The following is a 20018-nucleotide window of genomic DNA, read 5'->3' on the forward strand; positions in this document are numbered from 1 at the left end:
CAGCAAATCACATGGAATCAATTCAGGGCATCTAGTCATGTAGACATGGTGAAGACGACTTGTTTAAACTGAGCATCAGAATGAGGAAGAAAGGAGATTTAAGTGACTTTGAACGTGCCATGGTTGTTAGTTTGAGTGTTTACTGGGATTTTCACACACAACCATCTATAGGGTTTACAGAGATGGTCTGAAGAAGAGAAAATATCCAGTGAGCAGCAGTTGTCTGGACCACAATGTCTTGTTGATGTCAGAGGTCAGAGGAGAATGGGCAGACTGGTTGGAGATGATAGAAAGACAACAGGAAGTCCAATCAGCACTGGTTCCAACCAAGGTCTGCAGAACAGCATCTCTGAACACACAACACGTCCAACCTTGAAGCAGATGGGCTACAGCAGCAGAAGACACACCGGGTGCCTCCTGTCAGCTAAGAACAGGAAACTGAGGCTACAATTCACACACACTCACCAACACTGGACAATAGAAGATGGAGAAACAGTGCTGGTCTGATGAGTCTCCATTTCAGCTCCACCTTCAGATGGTAGGGTCAGAATCGGGTGGAAACATCATGAAACCTGGATCCTACCTTGGATCAACGCTTCAGGCTGCTCGTGGCGTAATGGTGTGGGGGATATTTTCTTGGCCCATTTTGGGCCTGGCCTGGTTTAACCACCACACCCTACCTGAGTATTTTTGCTGACTATGTCCATCCCTTTATGACCACAATGAGTTCACTGGACTCCAACGGCCTCCACAGTCACCAGATCTCTGTCCAGTAGAGCAGCTTTGTGATGTGATGGAACGGGAGATTCTCATCATGGATGTGGAGGAACTGTGTGACGCTGTCATGTCAAAACCACTGTAGTGACTCCCTGACAAATGTGTAAATCCAAACCGGCCTTTAGCTAGAACTAACTTAGAACTGGCTCTAGCACCTGACCCTGAACCAGCCTGGAACCACTTTGGTGGAAAAGGGGTAAAAGACCGAGAACTCAGACTATAACTGAATTGATGTACATCGATGATTTTATAGCCAAACACAACTTTCGTTCCAGATTAGAAAACCCAGATTTCTCCTCAACTTAGCTCTCCCCTCTTTCAGTCCCAGTTATTACAACATCAACTAAACTTTGTCACTTATGAATCTTTATCTGACTGTAGAAAGGCTTTAAACAGCCTCATTTTCAGCAGATAAATGAGTCCAAGCACATAGGAAACAGAAAACTACATTTATCTCATCAGGTGACAAGAGCCACGCAATATCCAGTCAAATGCCAGCACATTGCTACAGGCACCCTGTGTCGGTCAGAATCAGCGTCTTACAGCTGGACAAGTAATACAAAGGTCAGTGTCACATTTTTGAGCTTGCAGAGGTCACCATCCCTGTGGGCCCAAGCGATGGCGATGCAGGAAAGCAGGCCAGATATCAGACACGTGTCAGCTGGAGTGATTGTATGAGAGGATGCGTGCTGCTGGAGAGCAGTGGGATAATCTCTCAGAGCTAATGCTTTAAGCGGGGCTGAAATCTGCCAGACCCTGCAGCATCGTACCAGCAATGAATTACAAAGGGAGATAGTTTGAAAGTGGAAACATTTTTCTTCAGATGTGGCTGAATTAAGAGCAGTAAACCTTTAACCTGATGAAGCTTACTGGGATTTAAGTGCTGCACAAAGAGAAGCCCCAGAGACCTCTTATGGAAAACAACAGACCGATGTTCACGTGACGATTCCTGCAGTCGCTGGATTAAAGCTGCTGCTCAAGAGCTGAACTGCATGAGAATAATTATGTCATATTCACATCTGTAAAGTCTGAGGGCAACAGATGGCTGATTCACAGGGAGTTTTTCCCTGTGCATAAGTCTTAAACATACAAGAAAAACTATTATATTGCTGCTTTATAGTTTTTAATTGAGCAGAATAAAATGTTCAAGGAACAAAATTAAAATGCTTCACACTCAAACATTTTTCATAAATAGAAAATAAATTTCTCTTTGACTTTGATATCACAATCTGGAAGTTTTAGTCGTACCGAGATCTGCTACAGCTGTCACATAACTACGAAGTCAATAAAAAACAATAAGTCACAGCTGCAATGTTTAAATAAATCCCTCACCGGCCACTTTATTAGGTCCACCTTGGCCTTAGTTCTTGGTTTGATAGATTCAACAAGATGTTGGAAACATTTCTCATTAATATGGAGGTTTTGCTCCATATTGACATGATAGCATCACACAGTTGCTGCAGATTTGTCTTCTGCACATCCATGATAAGAATCTCCTGTTCCACCACATGATCTGAGCTTTGTGACATGGTGCATTATCCTGCTGGAAGTAGCATCAGAAGATGCTCCACTGTGGTCATAAAGGGATGGACATGGTCAGCAACAATACTTAAGTAGGCTGTGCTGGTTAAACCAGGTCACGCTGGTACTAAGGGGCCCAAAGTGGGCCAAGAAGATATCCCCCACACCTAAAACAACATGCTTTCATGTAGTTTTCATCTAATTCTGACCCTATGTGAAGCTGAAATGAAGACTCATCAAACCAGATGTTTTTTCACCTTCTCAATCAGTGGTTTTAAATTTAATTAAATTTAATTAAATTATACTTTTGCTTGACTGCAAAAATGTCAACTTTTAAGATTATTCCTACAGAAATCTTAAAGGGACTTCTGAGAGGAGGCGGAGTTCATGTAGTTTTGGCTTTTCATTCTTATGCATTTCTTGAAAATGACTGATCACAGTGACCAACTGGAAGCTTAAAATATGTTGCGGGGTGTGAGACTGGACGGCTGGCATCCCTCAGGTGTGAAATTAAATGTCTCACATTTTGCCACGCTTGTAAAAAGTGTATTTTATAACCAGTTTAAAACAAAATGCTCTGAGCCTTCTCTTCTTTTTTCTTCCTCTTCAGTTTCTGTTAATCTTGGAAGGCAATAAATAACACTACTGGCAAGCGGGAGAAAAAACGTTAAATGTTGAGTTGAATGATTTTCAAGAATTGTCTCAGCTGCTTAAGAGTTCAACATTTAAAATTCACATTTACTGTAATCTGTCATTTACTTGTCTAAACATTGTGGTTTTATTTGTTAAATTTGTTCTAAATCTGAAAAAAAAAAAAAAAATCATAGTGTCTTATGTTTCTGTTAAAGAGATAACCTCTCCAGGGCTTTATAAAATATTTTAGCAGGAGATTAAAAGAAAGACGTTTATAAAAACAGTGATGCTGCTAAAAATCTGACCTTTCTCTCTCCTTGACAAAAAGAAATAATTGATACCTTGGGGTCAATCAAATAGCCTAATAATTATAGTAAATCTATGGTAAATAGTCAGAAGCCTGAAATAGCATCAGGTATTAATGCAGCTCGTGGATCCACTGATCCTGGCATTAGAAAGCTCTCTGTTTAGCATGAGCTCATTTTAAACCGCCTCTGTCGCTTGTTTTTACACATTCAGCCCTATGCAGCGCTAATTCATTGTGCAGACATGATTATCAGACTCACTGAGTTCTGAATTTCGGGTTTTTGATCGGTTTGCCACTGACTCATGCCAGTTACAGTCGGTGCAGTTTTAATCTGTGTGGTGTAACGTGGTGTTACAGACCTTCCTCTTTGGATTCGAGTGTTAACGGACTGCTTCCACTAAACAGTATTTCACCTCAGTGTCTTCCAAAATCTGTTTCAGGAAAAAACTGAGGTTGGAATAAGCAGGTTTACGTATCTTAAGATGTTAAACTGATGGATTGAGGCTTCATCAGCTATAATGAGGATGCTGTACCAGTCAGAGTTTATAAATAAATAAATATATACACACACACATATATATATATATATATATGTATAATTTTTCAGGTTGTTTATAATGTTTTCTAAAAGGAAAGTTAAATTACTATCTGGTCTCTCTCCTGAACCTGTTGGCATCGCTATGCAACCTCAGATAAGTGAAAGGAAATGGATGGAGTTGCTTAATTTTTATTCATATTAGACCAATAAGAGGCCTCATTTAAAATTTTGACTTGACTTTCCTGAAGCACATATTATCATAATGTGCCCCCATCTTAAAGCCACCTTTTAAAGCCAAAATCTGTTCATACACCATGCATATATTTAATGCATGATCACATTTATTTATTAGCTTTTTTTAAAAAAAATCATTATTTACCTATTGTAGTCTCTACTCATACTCCAATCCTACTGGCGTATAATGCAAAGCTCTGAGTGAGGTCAGAGTTCATCAGCAAACCAAGAGTTTTCATTAATTATTATTATTATTATCATTAAAAGATCTTTAAGGGTTTCTTTATGAAAGTAAGAAAACCAAACTTTTTTTTAAACTCTTTTTTTTTTCCTTTTTATTTAACAGGGGCAGCACATATTAAGAAACAAAGACACAAATCAGTGTAAATATGCCAGGGTTAGCCAAAAGGCTAATTTTCACCCGTAGTCCCTGGCCAGATCTTACAAGGCTACCTCGTAAATAATAAAACATTATAAAAACACGTTATGAACACATGCATGCACAGAATTACTAAAATGGTAGAGAGAGAGAGAGAAAAAGAAAACATATATATATATATATACATACACATATATACACAATTGTATGTAGTTGATTAATCTGTCTTTAATCAGCATTGTGTTGTACGACTGTGTCTGTGTGAATAAAGTTGAGTAAGCCTTGTGTTTATTCTGTGCCTTTAACAATCACCATTTCCCACGTTATTGAAAATTTCCAGGAAAAAAGGAGGAAAAACAACATTATGGGAGTTTTTTGGTGCACAAAATAGACATGAAAGGATGTCTGTATGCTAATGTGAAATTTTAAATGGCTCAACTCTAGATGCAAAATTATGCTAAAATTCGGATTTTAAAGGCAAAATACATATTTCTGATGAAAGAAACACAAGATAATAATAATAATAATCTTTGATGGAAAGTGGATGTACCTCCTGTGTCTGGCTCTGCAGCATCAGTGTGAGGCTATTTCAGAGTCAGGTAATTCACACGCGTGTTGTGAGACCCAGTTGGAACTGGACCAACGAGGCCACCGGGTCTCCTGTGAGCCTCGGCCGAGTCTACATGAGCGGCACACCAGGCAAGCTGTGCTGACAGCCTGAAACAAGTGACCTCTTAACACCATGAGCCCTTTTTCTCTCAACCCGTCTGGCTTATCAGTGATTGAATAAGCACATTGATCTACCTTTGTGAGATTATGCATTTAAATTAGATTAAAATAACAAAATTACCTTTAAAAGGGTAATAAACCTTTGCACTGATGCATAGTCACATGACTGTCCTGCATTTTCAAGGCGGTTAATTGCATTAGATCAATCTGAGTGACTTTCTAGCCCAAAGTCTAACACCTGTTGGTATCCGCAGCCTTCCATGTGAGACCTTACTGCTGCATTTTTAGTACTCAAAATGAATCCACTTCAAACTGTGCAATTTAACTAGATTTTAAATGGGCACCGTCAAGAGAATGACTTGGTTATTTACACAGATTTCTGTTAAAATTGTAAAGTTATTGCCAAGTTTACAGGACAGGATTAAAGTGAGTGTGGATTTAGGAATATCCAACATGTTAATAAACACTTTACTTGAAAAGTTTGTTTAAAATGTGTCACTAGAAATGCAGCCGTACAACGTGATGAACTATTTTATATAATTTCCCATCTCTGTTTAATTTTTATTAGAATTAGCTTCAGTGTTTAACTGGAAAAAGTACATTTTTATCTAACTTTGTTCATTTTTCACATCTTATTTCCTTGTTCTGTTTCCCAGAATATTTTGTCCTCCATCTATTTACAGTTTTTTTTATTTTTCCTAGTGAACACACCAGGGTAGACAGTCGTGTAGTATGTAGTAATATAAAAGCTGTACTGTAATGGTTTCTAAAGAAAGCCATTAAAGAAAGATGATGTTAAAATATTTAATTCTCTTCATTAAAAATAGTGATTTAATGAGGTCTCATTAAATTTAATGTGTATTAATGAGAAACTTTTAAACAATTTTGTGTTTTGGTTTTACTAGTAAAAGTGATCATTATCTCCACCAAGCCGAAGGTCAGGTGTTCGTCTGTCTGTTAGCAACATAACTTAAAAAGTTGAGGATTAATTTTGATGAAATTTCCAGGAAATCTCAGAAATGGAATAAGGAACAAGTGATTAGATTTAGGGGGTGATCTGGATCACCGCCTGGATCCAGAATTTTTTTTAAAGAATTCTTTACTATGAGGAAATAATTTTGCCATTAGAGCTTTTAACTAAATAAAAATAGCCACAACCATTGGCTAAAAAAAGAGAAAAAAATACAATGGCTTGGTGGAGGTCTGCAAACTCTGATTGCTTCTAGTTAATTTTATATCGCACATTAAAAATATAACGAAGTTAGGGTTGTTTCATCTCAGAAATATTTCCAGAGTGCGACAGTTCCTCTCTCAGGCTAATGCAGAGATACTGATCCAGGCTTTTATCACCTGTAGAATAGATTCATGTAACGCTCTTCTTTCTGGTCTTCCTAAAAAGACTATAAATACATTACAGCTAATATAAAACTCAGCTGCTTGTGTACTGATGAAGAGCAGAAAGAAAGAAATCAGCCTTCCAGAAGACCTGAGGGCAGCTGGGAGTGTTGATATCTTTAAGAGGCAGCTTAAGACTTTATTTTTAGTAAAGCTTTAATTATTTTTGGATTATAATTGTTTTTTAATCCTGTTTTATTTTTTTTTATGTTTAGTTTATTGTATTTACTATATTTAATGTGTGATGTTTTTATTCTTACCGATGCAGTTAGTGATGGTCGGGCGGCGCTTCTAGAAACATAATTTCATGTACATGTGTGTCAGTGTGTGATCATGTGTATGCGTGTGTTGTATTTTGTGTATATGTGTGATCTGTGGGTTCTTGATTTTTGGGGAATTTGATGGGTAAAAATTACGGCTGTCAAATGATAAAAAAATTGTAATCAGATTAATCACAGCTTTAAAATGAATTAATCATGATTAATCACCAACTATACCTGAAATTTGCCCATTTTTACTGTATTGTATCAACAGAAAGAGCCAATGCTACAAATATTTACTGTTAACTGATCTTGTCTTGGGTAAACATAAATGTACAATGGTCAGTAAATCCAGCATATAATGTACTTCTATATGCTGTTGTAAAACATCATGCCATGTACTAGATCATAATTCTGAATTAAAACTTTTTTTTTTTTTATTAATTATAAAAATATAAAAAAAACAGCAGATATGGCAACTAAGTTAAACAGCCAACATGAAGAAACTGATAAAACTGATGACCTGGATAAACCAGATTTTTCCATTTATGATTGAGCTGTGAGTGTTTGTGTGGCAGGGATAAAAGTCCTACAGCAGCATCACCCAAAGTAAACGCCTGTTTATAAATTTTATCATTGGGAAGTTTTTCTTCACTTTTTTTACATTAGATGATCACTTAAGTTGTAATAATCAGTTAAATATTTCATAAAATCTAGACCTAAAAAGGGTCTAATTTGTGCCCCCCTGGTCAGTGCTCCTGCCTGGGCCCCCATTAGAACTTTTCTAGACCCGCCCCTGCATAGCTGAAATCCTTTCCACAGCTACTTTCTGTCTTCAGCTACATGCTTTAGTCAGCTACTTTGTTAGAGAAGGTCCTGCCAAAAACAATACTTTGAGGTGAATTTGTGATTGTGTGAACCATGAGCCGCTAGTTTCCTCCTTCTCAGCTGATCCATAAACTAATGCAACAAAAGAGAAAGTCTATTAGCTGATCAGCGACATCTGTAGTAATTCACAGAGCAACATAAGAGGAGAGCAAAGAGGCAGCTGCTGCACAAATGTGGAAACGACCAGAAATCCTCTAGAACAGACGTGCTGGTGCAAAACGCAGGATAAGTTTAAAAAAGAATGTGGGAAAAGTGCGGTTGTGGAACCCTCTCACCGGGAAAAGGGTGTGTCTTAATACACCCACGTTCTCCACGAAAACAATGTCCATGGGTTGCTCCATTAATGCTGTTTATTCTCATTCGCATTTAATTACATAAATTAATTAACACCATTAACGTATTATTTTTGACGGCCCTGGTAAAAAATGTTTCCTGTCTTTTTTATGTTTGTTAATTATGTTTTTACTGTAAAGCACTTTGTGTTAGGTTTTTTTGTATGAAAAGCGCTTTATAAATAAAAATTAAGTGAATTTTATTTTATCTTATGTGAATACTATGACGATTCCTGAACCAACAGCCTGTGAAAGTCAGTCTAACTTATAGCCTCACTTTATGTCATTTAGCTTCAAAGTTTAAATACTGCATCACGTTTTAAGGAAAAAAATGCTTTTAAAAATCTGACTAGAGACGTGTCCTTGAGTTAAGAGAGAAGCAAAAACCAACATGTGTTTAGAAAACCAGTACATCTCCACAAATGAGACGTATCCTTTAGATTGTGGCTAAACTTTATTTTCTGTTTTTCTCTTTCAGTGAAGAAAGCCAAGCTTCACGGGCCTCCAGGTAAGAGCTCATTCCTCATTTTCGTATCTGAACATGGGAAGCAGTAAATTATGGAGCCCATCTGGTGAAGAAAATATATTTTATGGATTTCTTAGGCAAAGAAACAAGATCGTTCAGTAAGGCAGACCTAGTAAATCTAGCTACATCATTTTAATTCAGATAGGTCAAATAAAAATGATCCATGTTACATGTGTGTTATAGCCATAGATTCCCACACATACTTATTAGTAATCTGTGGCCATGAGTTACTAAAGCTACGTTCACACTGCAGCTCAATTTTGATTTTGTGTCCATATGTGACTCATATCCAATTTTTTAAGTGACAGTGTCAACGGCACAGATCTGATCTTTTTTAAAATCCGACTCAGGGCAATTTATATGTGGTCCTAAATCGGATACGAATCCGATCTGTGTCGAAGGAGTCTGAATGGTCATGTCGCATTTCATCCGACTTTTACATCAGACAGACGTATTTAACAATCAAATTTCCGTAAAAAAATCGTATTTGAGCATTGAGACCTGCAGTGTGAACATAACTTCATCATGCCTATGGATTACTAGCACATTCTATTCTATTCTATTCTATTCTATTCTATTCTATTCTATTCTATTCTACAGTAATTTAGCAGACACTTTTATCCAAAGCGACTTACATTTGAGAGTAAGAACAACACAAGCAAGAATTCAAACAAGGTGGGACATCATAATGGGAACATGGGAACAGGATAATTAAGTCGTCGCCATGTCTTTGACAAATAACCGAAAAGCTGACTTTCTTCAAACATGTTCAAATTCTAAGTTTTCTAATTCGAAAGAATACTCCTGACTGTGTATAGGGTTTGTTCTTAGCTAAGAGCAAATTCAATATAATGTAAGGGTTTCATGAATACCACAATCTTTTTGAAAAGTTTGTAAGCAAGACTTAAAAACTAATTTATTTGTAAGAATGGTTGGTGAATGGGACCCATTGTTTCCAGGATGTAGTCATAGACTGTAAAAGATGGACGGAGCCTCCGTGACTTCACCTTTACGTTTCTGAAGACCTGAATTGAAGCTCATTGGGTGGTTCCCACCATCGCCATCTTGGCAGCGTCACGCATGTTGTCCCCGAAAATCCAAAAATGGGCAAAGAGGTCAAGCTGAGAGGGGGACTGTGAAGGTGGGGGTGGATGATTGACAACCATTTTTCAAGATTAAATAACATCCAAACGGATGAGTTAGAAAAAAATTCACCCCCCTCACAGTTGTCATGAAGGTAAAAAGTTACTAAATCCTAAAGTGTTTTGGTGTACCAGGCTTTAAACATGTTTATTTCTGCTGTAAAGTGGGTCTTTTTAACATGGGAGTCTATGGGGATTTGCTCTGTTTTGGAACCAGCCCCTAGTGGATGAGGGGTGAACTGCAATTTTTTGCACTTCTGTATAGGCTTCACATTTTACAGGCCGAGTTTACCAGTTAAATATCAAAGCAAAACCTCATCATCACTAACAGTAGCAGCATCATCATGACATACTGACATCTCATAGGCTACCATAATCATGTGACACAGAAGGAATACGCTGTGGCTGGGCTTCACACACAATTTTATTGCATAAAAGTCTTAGAAGGAAAAACAAATGGCACGTTTTGCATCAGCAGAGTGGTATCTCGATATTTATTTAAGTACCGAATCAGATATTTTGACTGGCAGGTATCGAAGTATCGCCTCCAGATTATCGATCCGCCCATCCCTACAATGATAATTGTGATTAAGAATCAAAGTTTAAAGCAGCATAAAGTAACTAAAAAGCCGATAACAACAAATCTGTGACTTTTTCTGTTTCTGTTTTTTGTTTACATGCAAGCCTGAGAACTTTAGCAGCTTCCTTTCAATGAGTTATTGATGTCCTGCTGTGCCTCAGTTTGGCTTCCCATTGGCCAGAATGTTCTGCTACTCCCTAGATGCATGCATTAATCTTTGTATGTGTTATTTATGTGCATGTGTCTTGTTTTGTTTCTTGCATTTCTTCTCAGTCATCTACCAAGTAAAAAGACTTTTTGCCAAGAGTGGAACCCCCATTTTCTTTTTTTAAAAAACATTTTTACTGGCTGCAGCTGTTGATCGCTTCATCGTCTCTCCAGGCGATGATGAGGGGAGAACAACAGCGATGAGTGGGAGATTGAGAAGTCAGGCTGGAGGAGGAGAGAAGGAAAATCAATAGATCATCACAGACAAAGGGCCACCTGCTAGCCTGAAATGACAATGTGTCATCCTGCCATAAAAGAGAAGATGGAGACAAATCCCTCAGAGTTTTTAAGAGATGGAGAAAACTCCAGATACAGGGATAATTTGTCAGTGGTTGCCTCCAGCCTCCGATCGCCCGTCAGAATTCAGGAGCAGAAGGACGAGATTTAAATAGCCCCTCTGAGTGTACAAGAAATAGGACAAGAGGAGTCATAGCTGATGTGACTGCTTTTAATTCATTTATTCTGAATGACTAAAGCAACCTCCACTTAAACTTGTTTCACTGAAATATGAAAGGAAACTCAAATAGCCACTTGACTAAGTGTACCCTACTGTTACCGGGTTGGACCTTCTTTCACCTTCAGAACTGCCTTAATTCTTGATGGCATAGATTCAACAAGCCATTAAAAACGTTGTATTTTTCATTCCGAGGGGAGAATTAAAAAGTAAAAAAACAAGCATTTGTTTTGCATAAAACATTGAGAGCCTCCGTGGTGGAAGGTCAACAGGTTTGAGTCATGAGGGGGTTTCCACCAACATTTTTTGTTACCTGGAATTTAGCATTTTCCATTAATGGAAGTCATCTATGGACACAATGTCAAACAAAACAAACAAAACTTTCACAGCAAATGTTAAAAAACTGACTTGAGAACAAAATAAGAATGTAAATATAAAAAGATCATGACAGTCATGTTTGTGGAGTAGGTTTGTGAGTTTTTAGATTATATTAGATAGACAGGAAGTAGGTGTTTTTTTTATGGAGTCAATATCTAAAGTCAATACATACATGTCTGCAAAAAAATTTCAGAGGAATTTGTAAATTAAGTTTTATCACCATAAGAAATTTAAGTTTGTGAATGTGTAGAAAACGTTTTTTCAGGGTTGTAAAAAAAGAAAAATTCAAGTGCTTTTGCAAACATCTTTGTACTGATGTGAAAAGAAAAATGTGTGCAAGACTCAAGTTGAAGATGTGAATATTTGGACCAAGCGGCAACCTCCGCCTGTAAAATGTGAAGCCTATGTGGAATTGCAAAAAAATTGCAGTTCACCCCTCATCCACTAGGGGCTGGCTCCAAAACAGAGCAAATCCCCTTAGACTTCCGTGTTAAAAAGACCAACTTTACAGCAGAAATAAACATGTTTAAAGCCTGGTACAAAAATCCATTTTAGGATTAATAGGTCAAGTTTACCTTCATGACAACTGTGAGGGGGGTGAATCTTTTCTAACTCATCTATTTGGATGTCATTTAATCTTGAAATTCTGCATAATTAGGGGCGTGTCCTTTTGATTGACAGGTATCCAGTATCCACGGAAAGAAGGGAGAGTGCAGCACAACCACGATTTTTAGCTGGCTAACAGCTTGCCTTAGCTTTGGCCCGTCTACCTCCGTTAGCTGGTTAGCTACCGTTAGTGCCGGGTTAGCTTGGTTAGCTCTTAGCTAAAGGCAGCTCGGAGTTTGATGGTTGTCAATCATCCACCCCCACTTTCATAGTCCCCCTCTCAGCTTGACCTCTTTGCCCATTTTTGGATTTTCTGGGACTAACGACACGTGTGACGCTACCAAGATGGCGACGATGGGACCACCAACGAGTTGACTTTTGCTCTTCAGAAACCTACGGGTGACGTCCATCTTTTATATACAGTCTATGATTTGGCCACTTCTTTACACTTTTATCTGATTGGACAAATCAAACTGTCCAATCAGAAAGCAGATGTCTTCTTGTCCTTCTACACTGCTTCAGGCTCTTAAAGGGGAGTACACACTCACCTCTGAACCAGCATACACAAAACATACACTGACTGGAAGTTGCTGCAGATTTGTCAGCTGCACATCCATGATGAGAATCTCCTGTTTCACCACATCCCAAAGCTGTTCTGTTAGATGGAGATCCAGTGACTGGAGGACATTGGAGTCCAGTGAACTCATTGTCATGTTCAAGAAAGCAGTTGGAGATGATCTGAGCTTTGTGACGTGGTGCATTATCCTGCTGGAAGTAGCCATCAGAAGATCCTACCCTGTGGTCATATGCAGTTCTCCTATTATAAACTGGCTGGGAATGAAAAACCTTAATTGGAAATTTAAACTTTCTTTTAATTTGACCTAAAACATCAAACCTACTTTTCCTCAGGGCTGTAGCCGTGTAAGTGAGAAAGAATATACCCATAATGCCATTCTGTCATGTGACATGATTATTAGTTTCAGGTCAGTCAGTTGATTTTGTCCCACTCTAATGCCCCAGTTTTAGAAACATGGTCTGATTTATCTTTAATAATAAGAAGCAATGGATTTATTACCAGGGGGTGCTGGCTGCTCTCCCAGGGCTCTTCTTAAACCCCACTGGTGACTGACCCCAGAGAGACGTGGCTGGTATATATGTCACTTTAGAGGATTTATCCTGATTTAGATTGGAGACGCTGATGCCAGGTTGGTTGAAAACCTTGATGTTTGGCATCGATATTCAAGAATGTGTATTGATTTAATTGATTCCCCAATAAGCAGGTAAAAGCCTTGACAAAATTTTCCACTTCCCAAGCTTTGCGTCATTTTGGTCATGACTCGCTAACATTAAAGCTAGTCCTTGATTTTGGGTTTGAAAACCCAAACTTAAGCCCTCAGTTTCTTAACTTGTTTTGTGGTTGTGTGCTTTGTATATGAACCCAACAATAGTTTTTTTTTTCCACTCCACAATGTTTCTTTCCTCCCTGAGAGAGTTAATCCATCATCCAATTAAAGCACTTGCCAGACCTGTAATTAAGAAGATTGACAGGCTGCAGACGTCTCCATTTATTATAGAAACATTTGACTAAATAACAAGTGAGTGGGGCATGACAGAAAGCAAAAACATAAAAGTAAAATAACACATGGTATGAAAATGTGATATGAAAACACCAACACACAGGAGAAACAAGTGACTTGGTGGAAGAACCATTTCCCAGCATGCACCAGGAGCCTCTTGGGGAGCAGCCGGCATCATTTATAATTAAGTGCTGATGACTTATGAAAATAAATAAGTTATATTCGGTCACACACGAACATGCGCGGCCAGGCGAGATGACATTTACTGGGCTGTCTACAGTAATGAATACTCTATTATGGGTGTCGAAGAGAGGTGGGAAGGCTGGAGAGAGGAAGAGAAGCAGGGAGGATGAGACTGGTTGATTTAAAAGATATAAAACTAAATTCTTTTTATCGTCCAAATGCAAATAAAATAAATAAACAGGATGCTCTCTTTTCATTTACCTCTTCTCACTTTTTTATTTTCTGGTTTAGCATCTTTAAACCCACTTTAAGTCATATTTATACACTAATATGAAATGATTTTATAAAGTTAGTGGGATTAAAGATGTAACTCTTCCTTATTGTGAATTACAGTGAAACCAAATAAGTTAAAATGATCTCCCACTGTGGCTAGTTTATGTAACTGGCCACAGTTACATAAACTGTGGCCAGTTTGATTAACTGGAGTTCATCATACTGAATAGGACTGCACAATAGTTCAGGTTGTGCAGAGACGGGGTCGTCTCATTATATCAATAGTATTGCATTATTATGCTCAGGGGTTCTTGTGCATTCACGATGCTTCAATATAACAATGAAAAGTGATCGACAATGTGTCTGGAATGAAATACAGCATGCTTTTAGACAATTTCTCAATGAAATTAAAATTTATTGTACTGAAAGGCTTATTATATGAAGCACAGCATAAATTGGCAGGCCAGTCTTTTTTCATCTTTTAGGGGTGTAATAGATTCAGTAAGGTGTGTTGGAAATAATTAGAGCTTTGTGACATGGTGCAAAAGTAATCAGAAGATGCTACACTGTGCTCATAAAGAGATGGACATTGTCAGCAACAATACTCAGGTAGGCTTGGCGGACCAATGAAAATACCCCCCACACTATCACACCAGCAACCTGACTGTTGATCCAAGGCAGGATGGATCCATGTTTTCATGTTTCTTCTGCTGCTTTGGATGGTGGGAGGAAACCATGCATACATGGGGAAAACATGCAAACTCCACACAGAAAGGCTCCCAGCCGAACCAGCAACCTTCTTGCTGTGAGGCTGCGGTGCTAACCACCACACCACGTGCATCACTACAGATGTTTGTGTGTGTGTGAAAACCCTAGTAGATCAACTTTCTGAAATACTCAGACCAACAACCATGTTACGTTCAACGTCTCTTAAATCTCCTTTCTTCCTCATTCTGATGCTCAGTTTGAACTTCAGCAAGTCGTCTTCAGCATGTCTACACGACTAGATGGTTGGGTTGCTGCCATGTGATTGGCTGGTTAGATATTTGTGTTAACAAGCAGGTGAACAAGTGGACCTGATAAAGTGGCCAATGGGTGCGTATTTCTAATGCAGCATTCATGCAGTCAAGTCTTCCCAGATCCTCAAATCATCCTAGTTTGTACTTCATGTAGCCGTCATAGTTTTATTGCGGTGTTACATTCTCTTTAATAGAGAAACATGAATAGATCAAACATGTAAAACTGACCAACATTTTATTAAAAATGAGCTGTGTCTGTGAGGTAAGATAACCGAGGCAGGGTGAAGAGTGATGAGATGTGGAGCAGCTTGTTGTTGTACGCTGTAAGATTTGACTCAAAGTGAGTCTTTTCATCTTTCAGGAGCCTTTTCATCTCATCCTTTAGGTCAAAGCATCTGCTGCTGCACTTTATTTAAAAGCTGTAACTCCATGACAACCATGTATTTACGGTCATCATGGGCAATCAGACATGGCTTAGAGCAAAGTAAAGAGAATGACCCTCTTATTATTCCATTTAGTATTACTTTCAACAATTAGAAAAGAAATTTAAATTTAAATAACTAATTTTACTCAGTACATACTGGCTGTTTAGCATAACTATTTATACAGACTACGGTTCAATAATAAAGAATGTGGGGGTACTTTTTTAAGATTTTCATTTATATTCATTTATGCAGTAGAATAATTAAAGCCCAAATCTCACCAAATCCACTGATGCTGTCCTCAGCTCTACTGGTCCTTCTTCTAAAGAAAGTGGTTGTAAGATGGAAAGCACAGAGATATACCAGGACAAGTAAATGCAGTTCAGTCCAGTTTATTTGCCGTTTGCAGAAAAGAAACAACACAACACAAAAAGTGCACTGTCAACATTTAACAGATAAAACATACGAAACACAAGCCTAAAAACACAACACATGGACACATCCTAAAACACATAAATACTAAGAAACAAAAACAAAAAACAGTGTAAAATAAGTAGCAGTAAAAGAGGTAACTAAAACAGTAAGGTGCATGTCTGCGGTATTTCAACGTGCATTGTTCAAAGCCATGACAGCTTGTGGAAAAAACTTTTAGAATGACGAGATTTAATAGCTCGATATTGTTTCCCTGAGGGCAGGAGGTCGAACATCTCTGTCGCAGGGTGGCCAGAGGGCTCACTGATGATCTGTGAAGCTCTTGTTAAGAGTCTAGATTTGTAAATGTCCTCCAGGACTGGTAGGTCACAGCCTATCGTCCTGTGAGCAGAGCGAACCACTCTGTTTAAAGTTTTGTTTTCTTTCACAGTGAGATTACCAAACCACACAGTGACAGAGCTTGTAAGTAGACTTTCCATACCACACCGATAAAAGTTTAAAAGAATAGTTTTGCTTTGAGTGAATTCTTTTAATTTCCATAAAAAGAAGAGACGCTGGCGAGCCTTTTCACGATGTTACTAGTGTCTGACTGCCAGCTCAGATCTTTGGAGAGAGTGACACCCTAAAACTTACATTTATCAACCATTCGTACTACGGCTGGGCGATATGAACCAAATCTTATATCTCGATATTTTTTACCTGAATCACGATATACAATATACATTTCAATATATATTTTTGTCAAGTAACCAAAGAGACAGCTCTAATTTACAGCCTTCAGTGCTAAAAACACTTTTATTAAGGATCAGCAGCACATGTGCATTAAAACAGCAGACTGAAATTACAGTACCTTTATAATAAATTAAATGCTCCTAAAACAAAATAAATTTAAAACACTGTTCAATGACCATAATAAAAATACAGCTGTGCAAAATGCAAAAGAAAAGATGCTTTTAACTCAAAACAAGCTATCTCGATATGAACGATATTCCCTCCTTCTACATTGCGTCTGATACAGTCTCGATATATTTGAAAATCTCGATATATTGCCCAGCCCTAATTTGTACCTCACAATCATAAATGACAACAGGCACGTTGTTCTTACACCGACTGAAACCAATAACCAGTTCACAGGTTTTAGAAGTGTTCAGAACAAGGTTGTTTTCTTCACTCCAGCGAACAACATTTTCTAGCTGTGGTGCAGGCGACTCTGGCCCTTTCTGCACAGGCCGTCTTGTGTTATCTGTCCAGACCAGGTCCTTTCAACAGGTCCAGGTACCTGAGTGAACATCCAGGTACTTAAAAGGTTTCTTGCGGACGTCACCAACAAGCTCATTGGTCTTAGTCTAATTTAGGAGCAGGAGGTTCTGCTGTAGTTCTAATGAGTTTTAGGTTAAGTGGGGAATCTGAACTGGCTCCAGGTCCAGCTGGTGGTCTTCCCAGGGAGAACCACACCGCCTGCTTTGATGGCAGCTGGGATATTCTCCAGACACAATGCTTACTAGACATCTCTAAAAGAATAAACAAACAAAAAATACCAAAAAAATGAAACATCTGCTCAGTCAGACGTTGATTAAATAAAGAGTGAAGTTATTCTAATCCTGTGTAGTGGGTGGCTGAACTTTATGAATTACTGCTAATGATCTTTGTCCCTGGAATAGTTTAACCATTTTTTACTGCTGGCAGGTCAGAAGAGACCCAAAAATGTATTTTTCTTTTTGGCGGCAGCTGGACATTTATTTACGACTTCTCTGGGTTAATTGCTGTCTGCTGACACAGCACAGAATCAAACAAGCCTAAGCTCTGTATGTTGTCTCATCCTGCAGCTGGTTTGTGGGTATTATCTTAATCTCTTTTATAATAGAATATGATATTAAATTCTACATGAAATCTCCTGACTGTGTTCTTTGATGCTCTTTTATGTCCTGTGGAAGTAATGAGTATTATTTACCATTTTACTGCAAAATCTTTCAACATTTGCATTGTTAGCCTTTGTTTTTAGGAGCTCTAGAAACGCCTCACAACTCCAATAAAAATGGCTACTGTTGTAAATATAGAAAATATTCATTGTTTTCTGTACGTCAGTCATTTATGATCCGCTGATTGCACAGACAGGACAGATATGAAATGATTGACGTTGGTTTAAAGAGTTAAGGTATAATATTCTAAACATGAATATAAAATCTTAACAGTAAGAAAAATGTTGAATCTAATTCTGAAATTTCCACCTCGATTTCAGACAAGTTCAACGCCTACGTGACCTTAAAGGTGCAGAATGTGAAGAGCACAACCATCGCGGTGCGAGGGGAACAGCCATGCTGGGAACAAGACTTCATGTTGTAAGTATTTATAGTGCTGCTGCTCATACCTCAAACTTTATTCTGGATTTTAGTGTATCTATCTATGATAATGGTAAAACTACTATACAACTATATTTAATCTAGTTAACTTTATGGATTCCTGTTTTTGTGTCTGCATGAGCTTCAGTTTTGGCTCCCTGTCACTTAGATTAGCAGCTACCACATCCATGCCACCGAACCCGTTAAGACGAATGCTGGGAGAAATTGCTGCTCCAGAGTCTGTGTCAGCCTTTAAATGGATGCAGGCCTGGTATCCATTGCTAGCTGACTTGTTAGCTGGCTTTAATAGGCCTTACTGAAATTGAAAGAGAGCGCCAGCCGCCTGTGGGACTCCAGTCTGACATGGGCTACTAAATGGGAATTTGAGGTTAGAACAGGTAGGATGGATTGAAAGTGAAATTACATGCCGAGCTCAGATAAGTGGATGAGCCAGTGATAAATCTAATGAATTGTTCAGCCTGGGCTGAGTCCTGGGGGAGGAGGGTTACAGTTGTAGCTGATTTAGAAATCCCACTTCACTTTTTATGCTTGCTGAAGTCCTGCTCAGTGTATTCACAGCCTCAAAGAAAGATTTTGAAGTCAAAATGTTAGTAATGATGTGGTGTAGACGTTATATTATACTGGTCATGCAGTGAGCAGCAGCAGCTGGGTTTACATGGATTGAATGAAATAATCCTGGTTAAAGATTTTTTATGCTTCAAAGAATTAATAAAACTCTTGAGATGTAAAAATTGGGTCTACCTTCTTAATCTGCACAACGTGGAACAAAAGAAGAAACTTTTTTTCTCAATTTGGTGGAGAAAAAGACAAGTTTGATTAACTTTTTCTTCTCTTTAATTAAGCAGTAAACTCTTCAGCGCATTGGCCTCTTCCCGTGTATAAACAGGAGTAGATGGACCTTTAAAACTCAGTCAGCTCTATACATTGTGATTTCATGGCAGGGTGTTTAAATCTGATATCACTTCAGGCACAGTTCAGTCATTTAAGCTCATTTTAAGCTTTTAACTAGTCATATTGTGGGATTAAAATGGCTTGTTGGATGTTAGGACAGTGGGAAAAAGTGCAGGGTGGTTTGAGAAAAATGATATATCACAGTACTTTGTTTTGTTTTTCATGCATGACTTGTTGTTAACCACATCCTCCACACATTTAGATCAGTGGTTCTCAAAATCTTTTCAACAATGTACCCCCTGTAGAATAATTTTTCAGCCTCGTTCCCTCTAAACCAGCATGCAGCATTCAGTGCAACATGATCTCATTGGTCCAGACCAGCAAAATAACAGCATAATAACCTAAAAATAATTCAAATTCCACATTTTCCCCCTTTGTTTAAGTGCAAAGAAGTACAAGTGTATTATTAAGATGTTTAGATTTAATTAACTTTCCTTGTAGAAAAAAATATGAACAACCTGAAATTTCTGGAGAAAATAGGAACAGTTTCAACAATATTTTAATTCTTTTACACGTTTACATCATTTAGTTATTTTATTTATTTACATATTTTAGTTTAATTTATATTATTTGATTTTTATTAAATATTTTGTATATAAAAGAAATATGTAATATAAATATATTTTTATTAATTTTTATTTGTTTTATTTCAGATTTGTTTATAAAATTGCTTAATCTCATGTATTTTAATTTATTTTTACTTTATATATATATATTAGATATTTTTTATCATATTCATATTTTTAAGTTATATTTTATCTATAATTTTTTACCTATTTATTTATTATTTAATTTGCATGTTTTATATACACATTTATATTTTATATATTGGCTTATTTACATGTGCATTACAAC

The 20018-nt window shown here is 37.7% G+C and overlaps 1 protein-coding gene across 1 annotated transcript in view; it reads left to right on the plus strand.

Annotated features, from left to right (window-relative positions):
• LOC121648534 (protein unc-13 homolog B-like) overlaps positions 1-20018 on the plus strand; it is a 181405-nt gene that overhangs the window by 8082 nt on the left and 153305 nt on the right. Inside the window, exons 2-3 of the mRNA XM_041998727.1 lie at positions 8472-8501; positions 18092-18191. Coding sequence (XP_041854661.1) covers positions 8472-8501; positions 18092-18191 — 130 coding nt within the window. The remainder of the gene's footprint in view (positions 1-8471; positions 8502-18091; positions 18192-20018) is intronic.

Source organism: Melanotaenia boesemani, chromosome 11 (genome assembly GCF_017639745.1).
Source record: "Melanotaenia boesemani isolate fMelBoe1 chromosome 11, fMelBoe1.pri, whole genome shotgun sequence".
Classification (NCBI taxonomy): Eukaryota; Metazoa; Chordata; class Actinopteri; order Atheriniformes; family Melanotaeniidae; genus Melanotaenia; species Melanotaenia boesemani.